Here is a 26,681-nt window from a genome sequence, read left to right on the forward strand (position 1 = left end):
CCTCTTGGGCCAGGGATGTGGGCAGGGGTGAGCAGTGTTGGTGGTCTCTTCTGCTCTGCAGCCTCAGGAGTGCCCACCTGACCAGGCGGTTGGGTCTCTCTCTCACCTTTTTTTTTTTTTTTTTTTTTTTTTTTTTTACCACTGTTGCTTTTCTTTAAAAGTTCTAGGACGTACTAACATTTCTTCAGAGGCATGTTCATACCAACTTGCACATGAAAATTATCTTCCATGTCTTCGGAAACTTTGACAATGTTCTTCAATAGTATGGTCTTCCCAATTGTAACCTATAGCACTGAGGTTCCTGTAGGTCTCCTGCATCACATCTTTGTAGAGACTCTTCTGTGAAGGATCCAGCAAAGCCCATTCTTCTCGGGTGAAGTTCACATGTACATCATCATAGGTCAATGCATCCATGTCGCAACTTCGGAGCTTGCCTGAACATGCCTCACAGAATCCAAACACAGGACACAGAACACAGCAGCCAGGACCATTTAAGACTGCTTAACTACTAAGCGAATACTACACCAAGGCACTCCTATTATATTTTTTAAACATTTGTTTTTTTATTTTATGAGTATAACTATGTGCTTAATTATACGAGTGTACAATGCAGGTAAGAATGGATTTAAGCAGAGGGGGTCAGATCCCAGAGTTGGAATTATAAACAGTTGAGACATACCTGTCCTGGGTGCTAGAAACTGAACCCAGGTCCCTTGCAGGAGCCCCAAGTGGTCTCCCCTGAGCCATCTCTCTAGCCCCTTTGCTCCTAAACAGTGGCCTTCTTTTAGACATATATATATATATATATATATATATATATATATATATATAATAGTAATTAATCTTACAGAACTGAAATGGTTTTTGGTATGATTATGTATTTTTCTGTCTCTGTGTGTGTGTGCATGCGTGTGTATGTGTGTGCATGTGTGTGTGTGCATGTGTGTGTGCGTGTGTGTGTGCATGTGTGTGTGCGTGTGTGTGTGTGTGTGTGTGTGTGTGTGTGTGTTCATATGGGTCTTTGATATAAGATTTTTCATTATTGGAAAAGACCCAATGCACACTTTTTGTTTCAGTTTGTTTGTTTTTGCTTTTTCTTTCCTCAAGTTTTTGACTTAACCATGGGTAGCAGGATTTATTTATTGGCCCTGAATATAGGAATATAGATCTTACTGCCTCATGTAAACATCGAATTCACATGAGTCCTATTAGATGAGGAAAACCAACATAAGTAGAGGAGTTGTCAAGACGCAAATTAAACTAGATGGATGTTAGAATGCGCCAAGGCCCCTGGTGGTTGCATTATCTGTTACGACCTGGCTTGCTTCTGGCTTCATAAATCACAGAGAAATAAAGGTTGGACAGAAAGGAAGCTGGAGCTCCCAGGGACCTCATGGTGTAAAGTGTCCTGATAGAGATACAAAAGGGGCCCGCTGAGGGCCAGAGCAGGGCAGGAAGCAGCAGGAGAGTCCTTCTAGGTAGACACTGCTGTATGCTTCTCGAATGTTTATGCATCTCCCGTTTCCATGAGGCTTTGAAAAGCAGCATCTTATCTCAACATGAACACGAATGTTGGCAGCGAGGAGGGAAAGCAAGCAGGGTGGAAATTTTAAGTGGCTCTGGGACATGAACCTCTGTTGCTAGTCAGGGCACCAGAGGGCTGCTGATAGTTTTCCTGCAGTCTAAAAGGCTGGACTTGCATGCTCTTAGAGCTGGCCAAGTTTCTATTTAGAAACTTGTCTCCTCAAGATCTTTTGCAAACAACAAAGTAGAGATCATCCTAAATTAAGCAACGATGTGTCTGTCTGTCTGTCTACCTGTCTATCTACCTATTCTATTAATCCTCTCTGTCTCTCCTCTCTCTCTCTCTCTCTCTCTCTCTCTCTCTCTCTCTCTCTCTCTCCTCTCCATCTATCTATCTATCTATCTATCTATCTATCTATCTATCTATCTATCTATCTATCTATCTATCATCTGTCTGCCTGTCTATGTCATCTATTGACTTCTCTACCAGCCCACCAATCTCTTGATCTTCATGTTTCTGAAGTTGGTATCAATAAACATACATACAATAAATAGCGCTGTTTCTACAATGTTAGACTTCTGCCTGCCCGCTCTGTTGGCGATCAGATTTTCTTGTTGCCTCTACAAGAGTGGAAGCGATTGTGTAATGTTTATACCACATTTGATTTGCTTTTTCCTTTGTTTACGCTACAGCTCTTAATATGACAAATGCCACAGAGAGAGGTATTTAACCCCATGTGTGCTGTGTCTCGGTGATTGCAGTTTTAATAGACGTGCGGTGGTCCTGTTCCAGGCATCAGCTCCACTTGTTTGATGCCACTAACAGGTTTGGTTTGCTGTCATGAGTAGAACATGCATTTTAAAATCAAACAAAAGAGAAACCCATAAGCCTCTGATACCCCTAGGGGCTATCTTTGGCAGAACTAAATCTGCATGATTTGATGGGTGCATGCTCCAGAAAAGTCTGACCTCCTGACTTGGACATTATGCTGTGGTTGTTGAAAGTCTGTAAGGCCTTAGGGAAGCACATCTCAATGGTCCTTTCCTTGCAGACATGTCACTAAAGACTCCAAGGAAAAGAAGGCACATCAACAATTACAGTACTGAACCAACAACCAGGAAAGTCAGAGGACAGTTAGTCCCTTTCAATCTGAACTGCTGAAGGAAATGGATTTGAAAACCAGTAAATGATTTTGTGTCATGCTTATGTTTTCAATAATTATTTAAAATGGAAAATGATTATGAACAGAAATTGATAGGCTTTAGTTGGAGACCAAAGTAAAAACTTGAACTTAATTTTCTGTGTATAAATATGACTCATAGATTCAAATACACATTTACAGCCTAGGAAACTTTAATAAAATAATATACTCAACATAGATGGTAGATCGATGCTCCAAGTGCTAAGTGATAGAAAAAAACTATGCTGCCTTTTTTGAACCTAAATTTAAATTGTAAATTGAAAATGTATGTATTTGGGTGGAAAGAAATCATGGGAAGCCTTTTGAATTCTATGATAAACAGGAGGTCCAATAATTTTACCTATATTTTCCTTAGATAGCAAGTGTATAGTTTTGGGGTTTGAATTAGTATATTGCCTTCATGACTGATAGTCTATGGCAGGCATGACTCTTGGAGGAACAGACTGTTCTGGCTGATAACACAAGCCCCAGATTGTCGTAGAAACTGAACAGGCTCCAGAGTCTTAGGGAAACTTTCTGAGTTTAGAGCCCAAGTTCTCCACTTGCTGCTTCAGAGCTTACCTTAGAAAATATGTATCCTTCTGCCTCAGTTTTTCTACTGGCAGAATAAGTTATCAACCTCACAAATTACAGAAGTGTAGGTTAGGGTAACACTCATGAGAACAGTTGTGGGGGTGGGGTGGGGAATACATCAGACAGACAAGGTCTTCAATGTGACTCACAGGGTTCTAGTTGTGCAACTAGAAACAATGTAAGAATTTGCAAGGGTAGCTAACAGTCCATTTCATGTATGATTTATCTTTGAGGCAGAAGCAATACAATCTATCAGTAGCAAAACGTAAATTTTAATTTAAAACGGAGATCATACCTTTTATCCCAAGAAGGCAGAGGCAGGCAAATCTCTAAGTTTGAGGCCAGCCTGGTGTATACAGTTCCAGAACCACTAGGTCTACACTGAGATAGCCAAAAGCGGGGAGGGGGAAGCGGAGAGAGAGAGAGAGAGAGAGAGAGAGAGAGAGAGAGAGAGAGAGAGAGAGAGAGAGTGTTTATTAGCTTTGAGTCTATTGGAATTGTAATCATACTTTATATCTAGAATGGTAATTGTAAGAAATTAGTTCAACCCCTTAATTTGCAGATAATGAGATGATACCAGGGTTTACAGCAGGAAGAGGTGGTCCTGGGTTTTTATCTCATCTTCTACTATCCGTTTGTGATTCTTCCCTTCTGTCTGCACAAATTACATAGATCGGCACTCAGAGGTTTGCCTACCCATTGGCTGGCCCTGGGTATTAATCCTGAAGGCCCTACTTACTAGCTACACAGTTTGAATGACTTACTTGGTCTTTGAAGTCTATTTCTTCATGTGTTAGAAAAGGGGAGGGTGGAGGAACCACTGAGAGCCCAGAGTGCTTCAGATGGAAAAAGCACACAGTGTCCATGGCGGCTTCTCCATAAATCCTGGCTGTGTTCAGGATTCTTGTCTGCTGGGAGCATTGTTCTAAAGCTGATGCCTTCTATCCAGGGAGAGCTTCTGGCTAGGTTTCTCATGTTTCACCAACAGAATGTCAACATTCCCAACTGCTCATCTGGGTTCCAAAGAACATAAATCCAGCCTCGATCAGCGTCGCCTTGCACCTGCATGCCTGTTGCTTGTTAGAGATTATAGCTTTGCTTTGGCCCCACTGTGACGAGTGCTGTCAGAAAGCTTATCGAAGGAGGTGTGTGAAACAGGAACGGGTCTGTAGTAGTAAACTGGAAAGGGGCTATCTGGGGGCAACCTATTTGAAAAAAAAAATAACACCAAAACAAAACCAATTTGTGTTTCCCAGCTTATATAACTTTTATTTCCTATAAAAAATAGATATTTGCCCAAAGGTTTTGCTTGAAATATCGTTTTCTATCACTTTGTGTTCCAAGTAAATGTCAAGTGAAAAGTTGGTTTAAAAATTTAGTGACTGAAGGATGTGAAGAGATTTCCGTGACAAAGTCATGTGTGTGAGCCCTGTCTGGTAGTGTCTCATATGTCTCCTCATGTTGCACTATTCCAGTCCTTTCTGAAATGTATCCCCAAATAGCATTCGAAGCTTAGTTTTGTCCATGAAGTTGAGTGGATCAGAAAGAGCCTTATTATTCCATGGCTAGAACATACTCAACTCAAAATCTATATGGAGAAGCTAGCTAGAAAGAAGACTCGGTGGCTGAAAAGTACTTACTGCTGCTCTCGGAGAGAAATGGGAGTCTTGTCCGAATACCTACATGAGGTGGCTAAACACCACCTATAACTCCAGCTCCATGGAGTCCTCTTCTGGCTTCCTTGGCCTCCTGAAGCCAGGAAGCCTCCTGAGCTACATTTTGAGAAGTCCTGACTTGAAGATATCTACTTGGAATGTCATTATTCCTGATGAATCTTAAAAGTCTAAGTAGATAGGTTACCCACAAGTAGTGAGAGATAAATGCCATTATAATTATAAATTGTTACACTTGTTTAGTGCCTGCAATGTTTAATGTAATGAGGTAGCAGAGAAAGATATAAAAAATAATTAAGATTTGTACCATCAGCTTCCCATTGTTGTAACAAAGAGCCTGAAACAGTCAACTTAAAGGGAGAGAGGGTTTGTTTTGACGAGCATTTTCACAGGATTCTTCTGTCAGTGGTCACTTGGCCTCGTCCTAGCCTCGACATTAGGGCAGTGGTTCTCAACCTTCCTAATGCTGTGACTGTCTAATACAGTTCCACAAGGTATGGTGACCCCCCAGCCATAAAATAATTTTCATGCTACTTCATAATTGTAATTTTGCTACTGTCATGAATTTTGCTACTGTCGTAAATATCTGTGTTTCAATGGTCTTAGGTGACCCCTATTAAAGGGTCATTTACCCCAAAGGAGTCATGACCCACAGGCTGAGAATCACTGGTCTAGAACAACACAATGCATTGTGTAGGGAGGTGTAAGAAAGACTTCCGCTTACTTAATGGTGGCCAGGAAGCAAAGAGTGAGACAGGGCTGGGTTCTATATCTTCTTCAAAAGTATGTTTGAGTGACCTAAACTCTTCGCATCAAGTTCTGCCTCCAAAAGCTTCGTCATTTCCTAATAGCACTACAGACTGGTGACCCTCACAGCAACGGGCCATTGGAAGACATTCGAAACCTATGATAAGTTTCATGTCTTGAATCTTTCCAAACATAGTGAAAAGTCATGGAAACTTCAGAGCATCGAAGGTGGGACCCAACCGAGTTCTGACTGATCTTCACCATTCCTTGTGTGGCTCATACCTCTGTGAGAGACGAAAAGGAAACAGACAGGGATGGGGATTACAGGTCTATTATGCGCATGCGCATGCACAGAGAGCCCATCCCTGCCTCATACTCAGAGCACAGCAAGAAGGGAGAGTCTGTGGCAGCAACTATTAGTGGCCACTACAGCCTTGATGACCTGGGACTCGACTCAGACTCTTACTGAGGTTCTCTTTGGTTCCATTCTGTGTCAGATGTAGTTTTAAATGACGGAAATCTACAGTTTGGAAGCATGTGGTCCTATTGGACACTCCGAATCCCTTGTAAAATAACCACAGACACTACCAGTTCTCACCATTTAACAAACCAGAATACTCCGGTGGTATTTCACACCCAAGTTGTTAAGATCGCTGGGCTCTTATTTATTTGTCCAGCTGAAAGTTCTAAACACAAGAAAATAATTGATTTTTTTGGACCACTCTTAGAATGCAGACATCTTTCCGAGCTTCTGATAAAAAGAAAATTTGATGGATATCCTAAAACTTGGTTTATGCCTGCTGTGGCAGGACTAGGAGAAGTTGGGTGGACGGCACATGGGACCTCCTCCCATCTGCTAGGCTTTTGTAAGCTGAAAATTCTTTCAGATATACAGGGTTTAGAATGGAAGCCAGGGGAGGACTTCTCCTCTAGCAACCAAGCAGTTTAGCATCGCTTTCCATCAGAATTGAGGATGAATATTTTTTTCTTTGAAAGAATACATTGGAACTGAAGCCCAACTTTTTATAGTCTTAGTGTTAAAGTGAGATGTTTGCAGGACCAATTTAATAAAGGAAAGACTGTTTTTCATCATTTCCCTATCTACACATAAACGTGAGCATAAAACAAGTAAACTTCCTCAGGCTCTACTCTGATTAACTGGGTAAATATTTTCCCCCATGCTTAGCAGTCAGAAGTCCTTATTATGAACTAGAAAAATGTTATTGTCTTAAAGGCCACAGACAGGTCCTCTGCGGGTCACAACAGAGAACCGCGGTCTTGTGGAGGTGGGAAGGTCCCTCTGAGGACTTGGTGCGGGTGTCACTGCGAGGATGGCGTGCTTTGGTTCCACTCCCTCCAGGGATGGAGGCCCAGTAGGGACCGCCTCATACATGCTCTGGCCCTGCTTCAAGAGAGACAGAAAAGTGAAAGTGGCCCCATACCAGGATCTTCTTTCTTTGCCCTGCTTTAGCTACCAAGAGACAAAAAGGGAATCCAGGTTCTATATTTTTTTTAAGGTTTGTTCTTATTTCCAGATTTCATTTTAATGATTGAATAACAAGATAAGAATCTGTTGAGAAACAAGAGTTCTATGGAGCCACAGCACCACTGCTCTTCAACTCTCTTGTGTCCAATTACTGATAAATAAATAAATAAATAAATAAATAAATAAATAAATAAATAAATAAAATCTAGTAAAGGGGACCCGTTGGTCTGTTGGTAGCATTTGTCCACTCACAGATATCCCTAATTCAATGGTCCTTGGAAAACACAATTCTAGAAGAGATTCAAATAACACGTACAGAGATTCGCATCCAGAGTTTAGCATCAATGGCTACAGGACGAATTTGCCTTCAGAGAGTGGTTCTTCTCTTGATAGTTTCGTTGAGGTATGGAGATGGGGACATGCTTTTCAAACCTGTGAGAAAACAGCAGGTAACCTGAGCTGCATCTGGGAAGCACGAGGCAAGAGAGCCCAATGTTAAAAATAAAATAAGAACCTACCTGTGAAGTCTGTTGAAGGGACAGAACAGCCTTCATGAGTCAGAAGGATATCCTAGAAAATGAGAGGGGGCAGAGAGAGGGAGAGGGAGAGGGAGAGGGAGAGGGAGAATATGAATCTGTCTTCAAATCTTACCCCCCATGCTTTGTAGATGTATTTTCAATCAGTGTGTAACAACAACAACAACAACAATAATAATAGTAATAATAATAATAATAAATTTTATTAACTGATTTATAGAAATAATCTTTTTAATTTACAAAAATTTGATAGTTTATTAATTTATTCTTTTACACTTTGTACATGTTTATAATATGTTTTGACCACCCACTCATTCCTGTACTCTCTCTTTTCCTCCCCAACCGTCACCCAGTCTCCCTGCCTCCCGTTAAGCTCCTATCTTATTTTAAAGATATAAAATAGGCTTCTCAGTATTACAGAGCAATAGTGATAAAAACTGCATGGTATTGGTACAGAGACAGACAGATAGAACAATGGAATAGAATTGAAGACCCAGAAATGAACCCACACACCTATGGTCACTTGATTTTTGACAAAGGAGCCAAAACCATCCAATGGAAAAAAGATAGCATTTTCAGCAAATGGTGCTGGTTCAACTGGAGGGCAACATGTAGAAGAATGCAGATCGATCCATGCTTATCACCCTGTACAAAGCTTAAGTCCAAGTGGATCAAGGACCTCCACATCAAACCAGACACACTCAAACTAATAGAAGAAAAACTAGGGAAGCATCTGGAACACATGGGCACTGGAAAAAATTTCCTAAACAAAACACCAATGGCTTAGGCTCTAAGATCAAGAATCGACAAATGGGATCTCATAAAACTGCAAAGCTTCTGTAAGGCAAAGGACACGGTGGTTAGGACAAAACGGCAACCAACAGATTGGGAAAAGATCTTTACCAATCCTACAACAGATAGAGGCCTTATATCCAAAATATACAAAGAACTCAAGAAGTTAGACCGCAGGGAAACAAATAACCCTATTTAAAAATGGGGTTCAGAGCTAAACAAAGAATTCACAGCTGAGGAATGCCGAATGGCTGAGAAACACCTAAAGAAATGTTCAACATCTTTAGTCATAAGGGAAATGCAAATCAAAACAACCCTGAGATTTCACCTCACACCAGTGAGAATGGCTAAGATCAAAAACTCAGGGGACAACAGATGCTGGCGAGGATGTGGAGAAAGAGGAACACTCCTCCATTGTTGGTGGGATTGCATACTGGTACAACCATTCTGGAAATCAGTCTGGAGGATCCTCAGAAAATTGGACATTGAACTGCCTGAGGATCCAGCTATACCTCTCTTGGGCATATACCCAAAAGATGCCCCAACATATAAAAAAGACACGTGCTCCACTATGTTCATTGCAGCCTTATTTATAATAGCCAGAAGCTGGAAAGAACCCAGATGCCCTTCAACAGAGGAATGGATACAGAAAATGTGGTACATCTACACAATGGAATATTACTCAGCTATCAAAAACAACGGCTTTATGAAATTCATAGGCAAATGGTTGGAACTGGAAAATATCATCCTGAGTGAGCTAACCCAATCACAGAAAGACATACATGGTATGCACTCATTGATAAGTGGCTATTAGCCCAAATGCTTGAATTACCCTAGATGCCTAGAACAAATGAAACTCAAGACGGATGATCAAAATGTGAATGCTTCACTCCTTCTTTAAAAGGGGAACAAGAATACCCTTGGCAGGGAATAGAGAGGCAAAGATTAAAACAGAGACTGAAGGAACACCCATTCAGAGCCTGCCCCACATGTGGCCCATACATATACAGCCACCCAATTAGACAAGATGGATGAAGCAAAGAAGTGCAGACCGACAGGAGCCGGATGTAGATCGCTCCTGAGAGACACAGCCAGAATACAGCAAATACAGAGGCGAATGCCAGCAGCAAACCACTGAACTGAGAATAGGACCCCCGTTGAAGGAATCAGAGAAAGAACTGGAAGAGCTTGAAGGGGCTCGAGACCCCATTTGTACAGCAATGCCAAGCAACCAGAGCTTCCAGGGACTAAGCCACTACCTAAAGACTATACATGGACTGACCCTGGACTCTGACCTCATAGGTAGCAATGAATATCCTAGTAAGAGCACCAGTGGAAGGGGAAGCCCTGGGTCCTGCTAAGGCTGAACCCCCAGTGAACTAGACTGGTGGGGGGAGGGCGGCAATGGGGGGAGGGTTGGGAGGGGGACACCCATAAGGAAGGGGACGGGGGGAGGGGGATGTTTGCCCGGAAACCGGGAAAGGGAATAACACTCGAAATGTATATAAGAATTACTCAAGTTAATAAAAAATAAAATAAAATGTAAAAAAAATAAAATAAAATAGGCTTCTATTTCCTTTTTATATATTTTATATCTTTAGATCTTTATTTTATATCCTTAAAATATTTTTGGAAGATTTACACATGTGCTCAGTGTATCTTAGTCATATGCACCCCCCTCCCTCCCTCAAGTCTCCCCCACCTGCCCCCAAATATCTCCCATCGTTTTGTGACATTTCGGAGTTGAGAGCCAATCACTCCATTTTTTCCCCTTCTGGTTGAAAAAAAAAACTGAAATTTGTAGAAGTTGAGCAAGAATCAGATCAAAAACCCGGTGAGCAATAAAGTTAAGATTCTAATCCACTTCTCCCACCCTTGGTACCATGTATAAACGGAAGGAGATTACCTTAGCGCTGAGTATGGGTTTCTCAATTTCTGAGTTTGCCTAATTTCTATGTACTTCCCCCAAATCTCCAGAGTTAGGTAGAACTTTGGCGACAGAGAGTCAGGATTCCTTGAGCTACTGTCTGGGAAGAAACCCACATGCATAAAGGCAAATAAATGTGTCTGTGTAAGGTACACACATGGCCCAGAGACTGGAGTCACACCTCCAAGGAACTGGGTTTACAGAGGATTTGGAACTGTGATTGTGGGTGCTGGGGACTGAACTCAGGGCCTCTGGACAAACAGAATGTGTTTTTAACCACTGGGCCATACATACATTATTACATCAAAAAAAAAATGGATGCAGAGGAAAATATGAGCTCTTTAGTTGAGCGTCAAAGGGAACACTTGAGGCCAGCCTAAGTCTTAGACTGTCCTAAAATGAAAAAACAAAACAAAACAAGACAAAACAAGACAAAACAGTAAAGGGCAAATAGCATCTCAATGTTTGATGTGAATGGGATCATTTTTATTTGTCCTTGGTGAGCACTTGAGACATTTTCTTTAATCACCCTGTAGCAGAACGGCCAGGAACTGTTTGGAGAGGTGCATGAAGAGACCAGGAAAACTGGACTTTATAACGGCTATTTTGAGAGGCTGCTCTGTAGCACTAATAATCTTTCTATTTTAGTTTTGTGGTCCATAAATTTCTACCACGGCAGAAAAGTAAATTGCACTTGGACCAGAGTAGAAGACATAGTTTTCTTTTTCTCCTTCAGTTACATTTTTAAAACCCTCTGACCTTCCCTTTTAAAGGTTGGCCTTGTCATCTCAAATAGGCCCCTTAGCTAACTCTGTAACTCTCGGCAGGGGCTAGCAGTGTTGTTTCATAAGGACCTCTTTTAAATCCACCAGTTTGAGTATCACATGTTTTGAATTTTTTATTTTATTGAGCGCATGCACATTATCATTATAAACCCCCCCCTTTTATAAATCCCAAATTATAATTTGTGTTTTTAACCTTTGGGCAGCGTACCTTTTTTTTTTTTTTTTTTTTTTTTTTTGCTTTGAGTACTTTCTGTCATAAACTCTGTCGTATTTTATATTAATCTTGCTGATACATTTTAATTCAGTGTTTCCCCCTTGCTTTGTCGTCTTCAGTTGCTTCCTTTCTAGCCCCCCTTTAGGAGATAAGTAGGAGATAGCCCGATTTGTAAAAATAACCCAGTCTAATGGATTTTGTCATCTTTAGTATATAGATTTAGTCACTATACTTAAGCTGAAAACTTATTTCTAATACTTGGTAGAGTTAATTAATAAATCGTTAATTTACGAGGCTGTTCTAGATAGCTCAGGCTAGCCCTGCACATGTGTTCCTCTTCCCCCAGCCTCAGGATTCTACGTATCTTTACCATGTGTGGTATTAATTTGGCTGTTTCTTGCTTGATTTTTATTCCTATCCTTCTTCCGGCTCAATTCACTCCTCTGCCCCCCTCCCCCTGCAGCTTGCTGACTGTGACATTAGAGCCAGCTTGTTCTACTTTGGGGATGACTTTGACAGTTTTAACACAGAGATGGTGCTCCTGCTCTGACAGAGGTTAAAATCACAGAGTCTTATCTCTGGTGTTCCAAGCAGGCAGAGAGCTTACTCTTTTACAGCCTGACTCCTAACAAGTGCCACTCTCTCTCCCTACCTTATGCAGGATCTAATATGTCTTAATCTCAAAAGCTGAGTAACTCTATAGACCACAATTCATATTCCTGTTAAGTCGAGCCACCAGGTGCTGTATCTGCTTTCTCTTTTTCATGTTTTTTTCTTTATGCATTCAATGTCTCATTTCCTAAATATACTCTTCATTAGTTCTTTCTATGGTAATATTCTCTCTCTCTCTCTCTCTCTCTCTCTCTCTCTCTCTCTCTCTCTCTCTCACACACACACACACACACACACACACACACACACACACAAACACACACACTTTGTATGGGTGTGTTTGGCCTGCATTCTGTCTGAGTACCGCATGCTTGCCTGGTACCTGACACTGCCAGAGAGGGCATCAGATCCTCTGGAACTGGAGTTACTGCTGTGAGTGCCCACGTGGGTACTGGGAATTGAACCCCTGCCCACTGCAAGAGCAGCCAGTGCTCTTAACCACTGAGCCACCTCTCTAGTTCCTCTATGTCTCCTTTTACACGAACTCACTCTTGCTTTGTCTCTATGCTTTATGGTAACAACTATTTTTTTTTCTCAATATTATCCCATGACTTCACAGGCCAAAGGGTGTGAAGGTCTTGGTCATTTTCGTTCTTTTGTTGGTAAGCCAACTCCACTTTCTGGTAGCTTTGGCAGTTTTCTCTTGACCTTTGACAATCAGTGTTTTTATCCTAGCTTGTCTTCAGGCCTGTCAGTCATCTATTAATGTGTAATATTTCACATAAAAATTTGATGGCTAAAAGAAACAGACAGCGTCATGGCCAATGCGTCATGAATTGGCGAGTGGGTTTGCTGGGCTACTCCGGGTCATAGGTGCATGTTGACTACTTCTTCCCTGAAAGCTGGATGAGTCTGGAAGAGCCGGGTCTGACTTGGCATGCGCGCAGGTTAGTTCTAGCTGGTGCTGGATGGTGAGAATCCTTGGTTTCCTCTTTTGTGGGCCCCAGTAGAGGGCAGCTCGAGTGTCCTTACAAGTGACAGCTTTCCCCAGTGCCTGCCTGAGAGCTAGTGGAAAACAAGAAGGCTTTTCTTTCCTTTTTCTTTTTCCTTTTTCTTTCTAACAGACTCAGAAGCTATACAGTCACTTCTGCCATATTTTATTTGTTCAAGATGAGTCATTAAATTCAACCTACTCTTTAAGGAGAAAAACAGGCGCCATTTTTTTTTCTTTAGGGAGGACACCTTTTCAAACCACAAATGTCAACTTATTTTTATTAATCTTCCTACACACTCATTTCCTAAGTAACTTACAGTCCTGCTACCCCGTGGAAAGACCAAGATGTTTTCGAGTATTTCTGTAAGGAAAGATCTGAGTCCTAGGCAAAGCCACTGGTTCCGCCACGCAGGCTGTGTTGCCTGTGCTACATGTTTAAAAGCCTCACCAGTGACGGTGAGTTTCAGATTTTAAAGCCACAGAGATCTAGATGTTTAGTTCTTCCAGAGATGTAGATGTTGCTCCAAGTTGAGACAGTTTTGATCTTTTATCTTTTTGCTGCTTCTCTGCCCCTCCCTTACTGTAGATCCCCCATGCTCTTGTAACATCAGGAGAGGCTCGAATCACTTCTATGGTCTTCCCTAATCTTGCATGTTTTTTCCCCACTTCGATATGCACAAAGGTTTTCACAGTTTTCTTCTTCTTCCTCTTCCTCTTCCTTCTCCTCCTCCTTCTTCCTCCTCCTCATCCTCCTCCTCATCCTCCTCCTTCTGATTATTTATTTAATGTATGTGCGATCTGCTGCATGTACACCCACATGTTAGAAGAGAGCATAAAAAGCCTTCATAGATGGTCGTGAACCACAATGTGGTTGCTGGGAATTGAACTCAGGGCCTCAGGAAGAGCAGCCAGTGCTCTTGACCTCTGAGACATCTTATCAGTCTGCTCAATGGTTTCTTAAATATTAACTTCTTACTCACTGATTCTTTGATCACCTTGCTCAAAATGTGTTGTATGTCTTGTATGTACATGAATTTTAGATATTCTATTTTTTATTTAATTAATTTTATTAATTTATTTAATTCTATTTTTATTCTGTTTTAATTTTTAGTATTCGTACTGCTTTCTTCAGGTTTATTAACTGGTGTTTAAACTTTGTCTCTCATTTTGTTTGCCTCTCATTGTGACTTATGTGTTGAGATTTGTGCTACCTTTTTAATATTTCCTTTCAGTGGGGTTAATAACCTAGTTACCCAGCGCATTGTATCTCTTAACGTCCTTATTCCCAACGTCCTATACACTTATGGATCATTACTCCTAACTGTTCTTCCTTTAAAATATTTTTTTCTCTTTTCTAGGAATTTTGAAGGTTTCCCTCGGAAAGTCTTACAGTTATTTCTTCCTAATAAAGATGTAATGACCAGAATTTAGAACCCCAATCTGTAATGTTTTGGAGTTCAATCCAGATTTAGTCCCATAGGCACCCAAATTCTGCAATACTGTGACTGTATCTTCCTCTTCTCCTAGGGAGGGGCATCTTCCTCTTGCCTTTGTTTTCAAACAATGGACTACTCGTTCCCAATGCCAAGCAGACTATCTCTGTATCTATCTGTCTATCTATCTATCTATCTATCTATCTATCTATCTATCTATCTATCTATCTGCCTACCTACCTACCCATGTGATATGAGACCTCAGTTGCTGTTGAGAGAACTGGGACTTGCCAGTTCCTGCCTGTCTCGTGTTTTGCCTGTCTTCCTGTTGGCTTAGGTATTGGTTTAGTTTAGACATCATCTGTAATACTGCTATGTATTGGCTCTAGTACGGTGATTTTGAATTGTGAACTCAGCACTGTCACAAATATAGTCTCTGTGCTCTGTTTACATAGCATCGTACACCTTCGATCCTAGCCAAAAAGCTGAGATGCAAGTCTAGCCTGTGATACTTCTATTTCACAGAATAAATAAGGAGTGGGGGTGTGTTATTGTTTCAACATAGTCACAGGAAGTGCTATTTCTTTTTATCCATCTAGAAGACAGAATACTTTAGCAGGCTCGTTTGGATACTATAAACAAAATGCAAGTACAGGCACATGCACATAATAGCATCTTGTAGAACACCCAGAGCCTGCTGTTGCTTCTGTGCTGTCACGCTGTGCGGCATTGACTGGATCCTAGTCACTGAGCTAAGAAAAGGACCAGGAGACCTGGAAGCTCCAAAGTGCTCATGTTCAAAGCAGCTGCCTCACACATCTCAGATTCTCTCCCCTCATGGTGACCTCAGTACTTTCCTCTTGCTCAAACTTCTCTAAAATACCTCACCACACTCTCCCCCAGAGCTGGCCAGGACACGGCTGGCTCCTCCTCCAAGCCCTCTCTGTCTTATTTTTGACCTTTGTCCTCATGATAACTCCTTCCCAGAGACAGGAAGTATCAGTGCCATCCAGCTAGGAGCAGAGAACGTGTGCTTTCAGCTCTTCCGACACCTCAGCCTCACTAGTGGAATCCCTGCTATGCCTTGGCTCATCTCTCTCTTGTAGCCAGAAGAATGCATTCTATCTGCATACTTCTGAAGTCTGCTTAATTCTGCTTCTTCATTTGCTTCACAGGGTCTCCATGACTTGTGTGACTTTACCAAGTTTATCCCTTTTATCTCCTCTCAGGGAATCTTTACTTTCCTTCTTCCTTCCTGACCTTTGATAGGCCTTCCAATTTCCTCCCCAGTTGTGGAACGGATGACTTACCCTCACGAATGCACACACACAGGGGAAGTTGGAGAGGCGGACCTTAATAAGAAAAAGAATAAAAATCAGTGGTGGGTACTTGTGATTTTCGGTGATATCGGCGGCTGACTATATATATCACACAACTACAAACGAAAACACATGCAGACTTTGGATTCACAGAATGAAAGCGCACACGGTGCTTCTCTTTAGAGATTTTAGACTCATCGTGCGTGTTAGTGTATCCGAGTAACTCAAGGTAAGAAGAGCTAAGGAAATTCCTAAAATTAACAATCAGGATGGGGAGCTTTGGCTATTACGTTTGGAGACATCAAAACACTAATTGGACTATTTTTTTTTCAATTCCCCCCCCCCCAGTGAAGGCAAGTAGGAAACAGGTCTTATGGGTAGTAATCAGGGGAATTACTAAAACAGGGGGATGACTTAGAGTCTATGACTCTCCTCCATTTTTTTTCATAAAGAATTGGCCAAAATGAGTTGCTAAAATGATCCTGAGTTCCCTATAAACTAACATATTGAAGAGAATAGTTGATGACTGTTGAGCGAGGATGTGGAAGTAGACTGAGTACACCGTGCAGTCAGGGCGGGCACTGACTGTCTAGCCTAACCACCTCCCGGGCCAGTCAAGAAAGTGGAAGGCAAGTCATCCCTTATAAAAATGGCAAAAGACTTCTTAAAAACTATAGACTTTTTTCTATGAGAAACGGTTCTATACTTCAGGAAAAAAAACAGCAACAGGAGACGGTTGCTACCCCTGGTTCTAACATTATGTCTTCCCCCAGAAGATTAAAAAGCTATTTGGAAGACACGAGTATAACACATAAGGCAATTAGATGAGAATTTATCAATTAAGTCCAAATGAAGACCATGAGGTAGGAGCTTTAAATTGGCAGATGACAAGTTCAGAAGTCACTTGGAATCGCCATGGACACATGGGTCACATGGTGAATTTAGGACTGCAACCTGTCCTTGAAATGACCAGCAAGCTGCTCCACGGGGAGCAACCAACTTTCAATATGTTCTCACAAAGTAATCTTTCATATTTTTCTCTAAGATAACCCCAGTTCTGTGTGTGTGCATGTATTTATACGTGTGTATTAATGCCAAAGCATGTCAGACATGTGTGGAAATGTGCGTCTATGCATAGAAAGGAGTTTTTGTAGTTTACATATGAAGGTATGTCTTACCTACCTACCTACCTGGTTCTCAGTCCAATCTCAAGCTTGTTTTCTGGAAAACATCAAATCTCAGACACTGTTGCATCTCTTTGGTTGGTTCTGTTTAGCTGTCGTGTGTGTGTGTGTGTGTGTGTGTGTGTGTGTGTGTGTGTGTGTGTGTGTGTGTATGTGTAGGTCCTTTCACAATTTTTCAGCCCTAATCTGGCTCACAAATGGATCTGTATTTATCTCTTCTGATAATGTCTGGGATACAAGCAGGGACTCTTCCTGGTATCGTAGAACACAGCTAAATTCCAGCACTCAAGAAGAGGAGACAGAGGTCCACGCATAGCATACGATGCACAGTGAGACCTTGTCTCAAAACAAACCAAACAATAAAAAAACAGGGACTCTACAGTTTCTAAGAGTCTGGTATAGAAGAAACTAAATCTTCCTCTGTACTTTACCTGGCACTGTTAGGAATTCTGTACAAACCAAATTTCTTCATCTGGACTCAAGGTTCATTTGACAGTCAACTTCCGAACCTTATTTTTGTAATTGACATCAATTTATAAAGTGTTAGCAGACTCTAGCCTGGATTCTTAAAGCAAGAAGATAAAACTAAACACCGTCGACTTCTTGGTGAAGGCAGGAGAGATCAGAGAGTGTCAGATCAAATTGGAGATTGGGTCTGAAGTACAGAATGGAGACACAGGTCACAGCAGAGGACTCCATGTCTGAACCTGAATGAGGACACTGCACTCCTGGCTCTGTTCTGGTTGTAGATCCCTGAGTCTTAGACGTGTTGTTTTGTTTTATATGTAAAAGAGCCCCAGTCACACCGATCATAGTCAATCAGAGAGTAAGTGGTGTATGACATATATGGAAATACCCACCATCTATGAAGAACAGTGCAAGCCTATTCCTGTAAGAAACAGTGGTTACCAACAATATCACTATTTTTCCATATACATGCATACTGCAACTGACTTATAATTAAGTAAATCTTTTTTTTAAAAAGGTCTGAAAGGATTGGAACAAATAATCCTTGAGAGCTTTGTGTGATATGGTCAGAGTGAACATTTTAGAAAGACTAATTTGTTTTTTAGTTTCTCTTGGTTAGGGTTTCTAAAAAAAGTGTACAAATTCCTCATCTTTTCTTTCTAACTTAGAGTTTTAATTTTTCTGTTTTCTTTCTTTCCTTCCTTCCTCTTTCTTCTTTCTTCCTTCCTCTCTCTTTCTTTCTTTCTTTCTCTCTCTTTCTCTCTCTCTCTTTCTTTCTTTCTTCCTTCCTTCCTTCCTTCCTTTCTTTCTTTCTCTCTCTTTCTTTCTTTCTTTCTTTCTTCCTTCCTTTCTTTCTTTCTTCCTTTCTCTTTCTTTCTTTCTTTCTTTCTTTCTTTCTTTCTTTCTTTCTTTCTTTCTTTCTTTCTTTCTTTCTTTCTTTCTTCCTCTCCCAGAGCAGACTTGACTAGTCTGTTCCCAGAATGCTTTGTTCTTCTCTACTCTCTGAGTTGCCTCTGGGGGTTAAATGAGAGCTCCAGATCTTTGTTGTTGGTAGGCCCTGGTTCTGCAGAAACCCCCTAATCCCCTGTTTACCACAACAGGAGTCTATTACCATAGAAATGATAGCTGAGATCCCACAGTCCACAGCACTGACTTCACAGCAGGGCCTGGTAAGATGAGAAGCCAGGCAAACAGAGGAACAGAATTCACTAGAATAGTAGGGACTCTGTTGCCTTGAAAGAAAGGGGGGATTGTCCTTGTCCACATTAAAACAAAAATGCATGAATGAGCTATGTCTTCGAGTATGCTGTAGTTTATTTTCTGTATAGTACTGCCTGACTACAAGTGGTAATTTGGAATCTTATGCCATGGGATCGTTTGCTTGCAAAGAAAGGTCAGTGCTTTCCCTTCGTGGCATTCGTTTCTTATTGAAATAAGAAACAAGTAGAGTCTAATAAATCGTGCACAATGGATGCTCTGCGGTCCATGGCCTCCCTTCTCACCATGCATTGTTTTGTTTCTGTTTGTTGCCTGTGTGTCCACCTCCTCCTGTTCCTATTAACAGAAGACAGTGAACCCGAGCGGGACGCTAAAGGTATTTTTCCCTCTTTCTGCCTTGCTGCTTCTTCTCAGATGCACAGTCTACTTCGGTTGCTTATTTTCCTGACCTTAAGTCCTATCATGTGGGCCATGGGAATAAGAAGTCACAGAGAACTTGAAGCTGGGGCCGCTTCCCTGTAGATGCAGGTTACAGGTCAAATCACATTTCTTAGGAGAACATGGAATCCATAGAAGGGTTAGAATCCCATCTTCCAAATTCTAGAAGCACAGCGTGAGACTAAAGAAAAAAGAACGGACAAGAAAACTGATTCATACATAGTTTGGGTTTTTTAACTTTCATATTAGGAAAACTGTGTTAGTGTTTTTCTCATTGTCCTGACATGCTAACTGGCAGAGACAGCCTGAAGAAAGAGAGCTTTCGTTTGGCCCTGAGAGTCAAGGGATGCAAACCATTTTGGCTGCTGCAGCTCCATCTGCAGCTGCAAGAGGCCCATGCAACACAGTGGATCAGGAAGCAGAAAGCCTGGACCAGTACCACAAAATGCATGCAGTGCTCAAGGTCTGCCCCAGTGACCCAGTTCTGCTAGCTAACCTATATATCCTGACGAATTTAGAACCTGGGCTAGAGAGAAGCCTCAGTGGTTAAGAGCCTTATTGCTTTTACAGAGGACTCATCATTCACACTGGGAGGCTCACAGCTGCTTCTAACTCCAGCTCCAGAGGATCTGACATCCTACTCTGGACTCCTCAGGCACATGCGCTTACACGTGCACACACTATGTGCATACTCCCCCACAATTAATGCACACGTAATTAAAATGATAAAATAAATCTTCAAAAAAAAACCCAAAAAACAAAAAACAAAAAACCCCAAACCTCCCAAAACAGCAGCATCAGTTGTAGACAAAGTGTTCAACCACATGAGTGTGTGGAGGACATTTTAGATTTAAGGCATAGAAGAGGCCTAGTGCGTATTTACAATGTTTTCCTCTTTCTAGATACCAGGTTATTTACACCAATCAAGTAAAACATTCCACCTGGCAGTCTGGGTTAGTTTTAAGTCATCTTCCTTTCCCCTTTATTCCTGCCAGTCACTGATTGCTTGAAACCTTTACAAAGAACTCTCCAATGGAAGGTAGGAAATGCTACAGAAGGGAGAACACAGGAGAAAATAAAATTTTTGAGATCTCACTGTTCCTTTGAAATAACCATTCAGAAATAGAGAACTGGCCAAAACGTGAGAAATCTCTTGAACGGAGAGGAGAGACTGGAGACCTGCCATTTCCAATGTTGGTCTAGGTCTTCGACTCCCTGTGTTTTCCATGACATCACAAGAACAACTATGATGGTCCCATCTCCCCAACACATACTGATCTTTAAAATGGCAATCATAAGACTAATTACAAATCTGAAAGTGATTTGGAAGATGAATGTGGCACCTGTTCAGGGTGTGAGTAGAAGGATTATGCTTGGATTTGTTGCAAACTATATTGCTGTAGGATTCCTGACCTTCAGATAGGGCTTCAAATATGCCAAGAGACAAAAACCCAAAACATGTGAATAGATTCTGTAAGAGAAAATCCTAAGGTTTTACACTGGCCGTGTCTTTTTTTTTTTTAAATAGTGCTGGTGATTCCTACCATACCTGCTCATGGGAACATGAATGAGGAAAAGTGGATAGCAAATTGGATAGTGATAAATCAGATTATATATATCAAGAGGAGTTGTATAATATCAGAATAATTATAGAATTTCCCCAAAACACTAAATGATTTCAAACTGCTATTTAGCAGTTTGCCTGTTCATATAACAAAACAAATTTTCTTACACGAAAGTAAATTATAAAATTAAGACATTTGACACACATTTGCAGCTAACACACAGATCTCACGTAGCTCCCCTGATGGTGTAGAATGCATTCTCAGTTCGCGGCTACCCACCGAAGCAATGAGATCTGCTACAGAACTATAACCAAGTTCATTCCTGCAGGGGATGAAGTTAGCCTGACTTTTATTTTTGGTTGCAGCTGCTGGGATTGACGTCGATGTTTGTTAAATGTTTGGAATTTCTCTCAGCCCACCTTCACCTTTCACATTTAGAACTGGAAGCCAATACAGATGGGTAGAAACACATGGGACTTATTGCTGATAAAGCTGGATTGAAGTGAAGCCTTCTAGTCTAGCTAACAAGGAGACTACAACAACTTCTGTTGGTCATTCTTGCCTCTCCAGCCTTTCTCACATCACATCTTAATGTTTGGGTGGAGAAGCCCTGACCTGGTAAACGTCTGGTAAACTTTCGATGACGTATCAAGCTCTTTCCTTTTCTGTAAATAGGATAGGCAAGAGAATGATGGTCCAGCATGGCTGACTTTCACAAACTATAGAAAACTTCATTTGCCTTATCTCACCAGGAAAGTAAGTCACTCACTCACCACTCATCACTCATCACTCATCACTCATCACTCACTCAACACTCACTCACTCTCCTCACTCACTCATTCATTTAATAAATACTGACCCTATACAAGGCAGGGTACATTTAGCAATACACAGAGACCTGCACATGCATAGGTCAGACTGCAGTGATGAGCAAAACAAGGCCAGACTTTTTTATAATGTTTGCATCCCGGGGAGAGGGACAATCACAATACAAATACATAAAGGACCCACAGTTGTCCAGTGGTGATAAGTGCTACGTGAAATATAACCAGAGTGAGGGGTAGGAAGGACCCTATGAAGACAAGGCATTTCAGTGAAACCTAAAATGTATGGATGATGCTTAGAACATTCTTTGGGAGTGGGAGGGAAGAAAGTGAAAGGAAGGGTTAAAGATGTCTGTCAATACTGCAAAGGGGACAAGTCTTATCTTTTGGAGAGAGCTCGAGAGTGTGGGATAGACCGGCTTCATTGTAATCTCCGGTCATGTTTTTTTTCTCTTAACACACTACACTTAATGACGAAGCCCACTTTGGAGAGAGCAACTATTTATTACCAGTTTTATAGTCATGGAGCCCCCTATGTGGCCAGTAGTACCCATCACGTGTGCCCAAACAGAGCCCCTAGAAAGCTCTGAATCAGGCAGGATGGGGAATGAATTAGGTTCAGCATCATGATGAGCTGTGCAGGAGTAGCAGACTGGTTTATTCTCTATCTCACTTTATGCTTAGCTGTGTTGCGCAGTATAGACCACCAAGGGTTTTGCAATGTACCTAAGTGGCAATCCATACAATGCAATAGCCTCTGAAACAAAAAGAAAGGCTGTAAATCAGAAAGCAGCAAGCCCACCCCTGGTTACGACATTTCCAAGAAGAACTCAATGTTCCTGAATTAGAACACTTGCTTCTATAAATCAAAACAGGAAAAAGACTCTAGATTTCCTATTTTTTTTTCCGGTTTGTTTTACGGTCCTAGTCTTCAACTAAAAGGCCCTCGTTTCAAGTCCAAGGGCTCAGCCAAACCATTCGAACACTTCTGTAACAAGACTGATACCAACATGATCCAATTCCCCGGGCTCTCAAGGACCACGCTGTTCTTAATGCTCAGAGACAGTGGGTTCCGTGTGCTTCTGATTACAGTGGCTCAGCTCAAAACCTGCAGGACCAGCTCATGCACGCTCTATTGCAGCCACGTGTTAGAGCTGTGTGGCATAGCACAGGCCTCCATTACTCTCACCAGAAAACAAGAACAGTATGTGGCTAACCCCTGCTAGAATGTCGATCAGCTTGGGTTTGGCTGTCAAAAGAACACAGTCTGTGAACTCGGATTCGGTGGGGGGAAAATAAGTGAGCTCTTAGATGACATGTCCCTTAAACCTCTTTCAGCCCATAGCAGATTTCTTCCCTCTTACTCTTTATTCATTGAGGCAACTACATAATTTGCCATTTTAAGTTTTCTGTGTTCTGAGTTCGACAGACATGACATGGTCTCCAGGATGTTGCTTACTGTGTCCCCGAACTCTGATTTTTTTGTCTAGTTAGATCCCAGGGCCTCTAAAGACAAGTTGTTGCTGTTGTTGTTGTTGTTGTGTTGTTGTTGTTGCTGTTGTTGTTGTGTTGTTTTTGTTGTTGTTGCTGTTGTTGTTGTTTTTGTTGTTGTTGCTGTTGTTTTTGTTGTTGTTGCTGTTGTTTTTGTTGTTGTTGCTGTTGTTGTTGTTGCTGTTGTTGTTGTTTTTGTTGTTGTTGTTGTTGTTGTTGTTGCTGTTGTTGTTGCTGCTGTTGTTGTTGTTGCTGTTGTTGTTGTTGCTGTTGTTGTTTTTGTTGTTGTTGCTGTTGTTGCTGTTGCTGTTGTTGCTGTTGTTGTTGTTGTTTAGACATCATCTCATGTAGTTCAGGATGTCTTCAAACTTCCATGTAGCTGAAGATGACCTTGGAGGATGACCTTGGACTCCAATCCTCCTATCTTCTTTTCCTTGGTGTTGGGATTACAGGCATGATCTACTCCATCTGGTTTACGTGGTGCTGGGGACTGAATCAGGACTTTGTATAACCAGGGCAGTCACTCTACCAAGTAAACTACACCTCTAGCCCTCAATTTTAGTTTAACAGACAGATTTTAAGCGCACGTTAAGCACTCACTACATTAAAAAAAACTTTGTATTTTTTAAGTACTGTTGCCACTGAACGTGACATTTTTATTATTTTTCTGTCCCCCCCCCCCAGTGTTTGGGTACAACATTTACATATTTAAAATGGGTGAACCCAAATGGTGTTATAAATAACACACCTTGGAGTCCTGAATTTCAAAAGATAGGAAGTCAAGTTAATTCCATTTTGCACCATTCTAAGATCCAGCTGTCAAGAGAGATCCTCACATTTTTATACCCTTGAGTGATGTGACCTTCTGAAAAGGTCAAAAGTCCGAGGGACTGCTGAGAAGCTCTAGCCTTGCTGGGGCTGTTTTGTCAATCTTCTGCCTTGTCCACATGAACTCCACAAATTTCAGTGAATTAGAAGAACGATGTCAAAGTGCTGTGCCAATTAGGGGTTAGAATTCCTGTGATGTCCTGGGCTCAGACCCCAGAAAACAACAGAAAAGAGCATAAAATATGTTGACAACCTAATAGGAAAACAAAAGGATTTCATAACAGCTTAAAAGCCTGTTGGGTTTGACATCAGACGGCATAAGACCAGGGTCATTCTCATCACTGCTATTACTCTGGGAAAGTAAATAAAATTAATGAGGATTCAGTTTCCACATCCGTAAAGGACAGAAATCTAGTCCATCTTCTCAACCACCCGGTCCAATTGATTCTGAGTGTCCACCTCTGCCTTTAATTCAGATGGAATTTCTAAGTCTACAGATTGAATTTTTTAATTGGTGAAGATGTATAACCATGAGGAATGCAGGAGACTCATACTCCTCCTCACATTTATCTTAAACATTTCTTCTTTCCCCCAGTCTATCATCCCATTCTTTGAAATGCATGATATATTTTAATTTGTTCTCACTACTAGAGATAAAATTGAGGGTATAAAACATTAATCACTTCTTTAGTTTGCTACAGTGGTGTCCTGTGTTCATTTTTATCGTGAATTCTTCTGGGCACTTAATCCAGCAGGAAACAAAATAGACCAAGACGTTCTAATGGGGGAGCTGAAGAATGCACAAGTAGGAACTGATGAATGGAATATCAGATAGCCAGATAGCAGTAAGTGTATGAAGACCGTAAGACAGAACGGCAAAGGTGATTGGGAGTTATACTGTGTGTCGGATGATTACAGCTCTAAGAAAATGTCCCTTAATGGGACATGAGTTATAGACATAAGGAACCCATCACACATGAGTACAAATGTTCTAAACTGAGTAACAATAAAGACAAACGTCTATGATGGGAGTTAGCTCAGTGTGTCCTGGGGTGATGACAAATGCAAGGTCATAGCACAAAGAGCATGGAGGAGTGATCATATTCAGGGCACACAGTATAACTGGAGTTTTAAAGTCCTTCCTTGCTTAGCCATTTCATAAGGAACAATCACTCATGCCCTTTGTTTTCCTAACAGTTTTTGCAAGAATCCTGCGTGCTCCTGAATCCCACAATGTCACCTTTGGTTCCTTTGTAACCCTACGCTGCACAGCAATAGGCATGCCTGTCCCCACCATCAGCTGGATTGAAAACGGAAATGCTGTGAGTGCCTTGTCATGGGGATGATTTGGGGAAGACCTGCTGGTGGCGACTTTCTGCACACAGCATGTATCTGTGGTGTGTGGTGATTTGAATAGGAGCAGCCCTTGGTGCCTCACGTTTGAGTATGTGATCCCTACATGTTGGAACTCTTTGCAAAGGATTAGGAGGTGTGTCACTGAGAAGCTTAGGAGGTTTCAAAAGGCCGTTTCCTCTGCCACTCTCTTTGCCTTCAACTTGCAGATCAAGATGTAAGCGCTTAACTGTTTCTGCTGCCATACATTTGCTCCACTGTCGTGGACTCTGATCCTCTGAAACCATAAGCCCAAATTAAATGTTATCATTTATAAATCATAAGTCATATTTCTTTATCACAGCACTGTGATAAGTATACAGTAACTAAGATATAGTGTTACCATTTCTATCTGTCTCACTGGTCCTAGTTTTACCAATGTTTAAAGCTGTCCTTAGTACCAGAAACCACTGGCATCGAATCCTGGGAGTTTACATTCTTCCCCGTATCATGTATCTTTTACTTTTTTATGTAAAAGAGAAATGGTTCCGAAGTCCTTCCTACAACTAAAACAATTTTCATAAAATGTACCAGGAAAAGACCAGTTGACTGGTGGAGGTTACTTTAATGAAAAATAATCCAGGATTATAATCCATTCAATATTTCTTCTTTTTTAGTAATGCTAATCGTAGCTAATGTGATCACATGGTTATTCTGAGCCAGGCCCTCTTCTAAGTACTGTACATACAAGCATTCACAGGTTCATTTTACAAACAAGTGTTGAGCCTCTGAGCATCAAGTAATATTGTAGGCTCTGTGGCAACAACAGCAAGAAAAATGAGAGACCATCCGTGATGTCAAATGGCTTCTGTTCTTGTGGGGAAGGATAAAGAATGAAATCAGAGAGCATATGCATAGCTTATGTTAGCTACAACAAAACAAAACAAACAAGCGAGCAAACAACAACAACAATGAAAACCCATAAAGCTGGGTTTCGTGAGTTGGAGAGTTGGGCCTTAGGACAAAGATTCCAGTAGCAGTAGAGTAGTTGAGTCTACTTGGGACAAAGACAGCTGAGAAGAGGCATGGATGTGATGACAGGGGAGACTATGTGCATAGCTGCTGGAAGATTACCAGACAAAGTCTCTGAGATAAGAGTGGAGACATGATTTCTTGGAGGAGCTGCCAGAAGGTTTGTGTGGTTGTAGACCAGTGAATGAAGAATGCAGGGATGAGGGGCACACATGGCCACTGGGAGTCAAAAGCGTTACTGCAGAGGCTGGGAAGCCACCTTGCTTTCCTTCGCCTGACATAGAACTCAACTGCAAGTCTGTTTCTATTGTCTATTGTCCCATGACTCCTTCATCGTCCTGTTCCCTTGTGTGTCTGGTTATCTTCGACTGACCACTCTTCATGGTACTGGACTGAAGATGTCTAATTTGAGGGCTGGAGAGTGGTACTTTCCTTTGGAATTGATTTTTGCTTTATTGTGTCAGGATCTAAGGGCTACCTCTAA

General features: G+C 41.4%; 1 protein-coding gene across 4 annotated transcripts in view; it reads left to right on the forward strand.

Annotated features, from left to right (window-relative positions):
• Musk (muscle associated receptor tyrosine kinase) overlaps nucleotides 1-26,681 on the forward strand; it is a 106,012-nt gene that overhangs the window by 32,230 nt on the left and 47,101 nt on the right. For 3 of the 4 annotated variants that reach the window (XM_087551327.1, XM_087551328.1, NM_031061.2), the window contains 1 exon segment: nucleotides 25,031-25,155. In XM_087551327.1, coding sequence (XP_087407453.1) covers nucleotides 25,031-25,155 — 125 coding nt within the window. 4 annotated transcript variants of the gene reach the window in all.

This window comes from Rattus norvegicus, chromosome 5 (genome assembly GCF_021556685.1).
Source record: "Rattus norvegicus strain SHRSP/BbbUtx chromosome 5, alternate assembly SHRSP_T2T, whole genome shotgun sequence".
Lineage (NCBI taxonomy): Eukaryota > Metazoa > Chordata > Mammalia > Rodentia > Muridae > Rattus > Rattus norvegicus.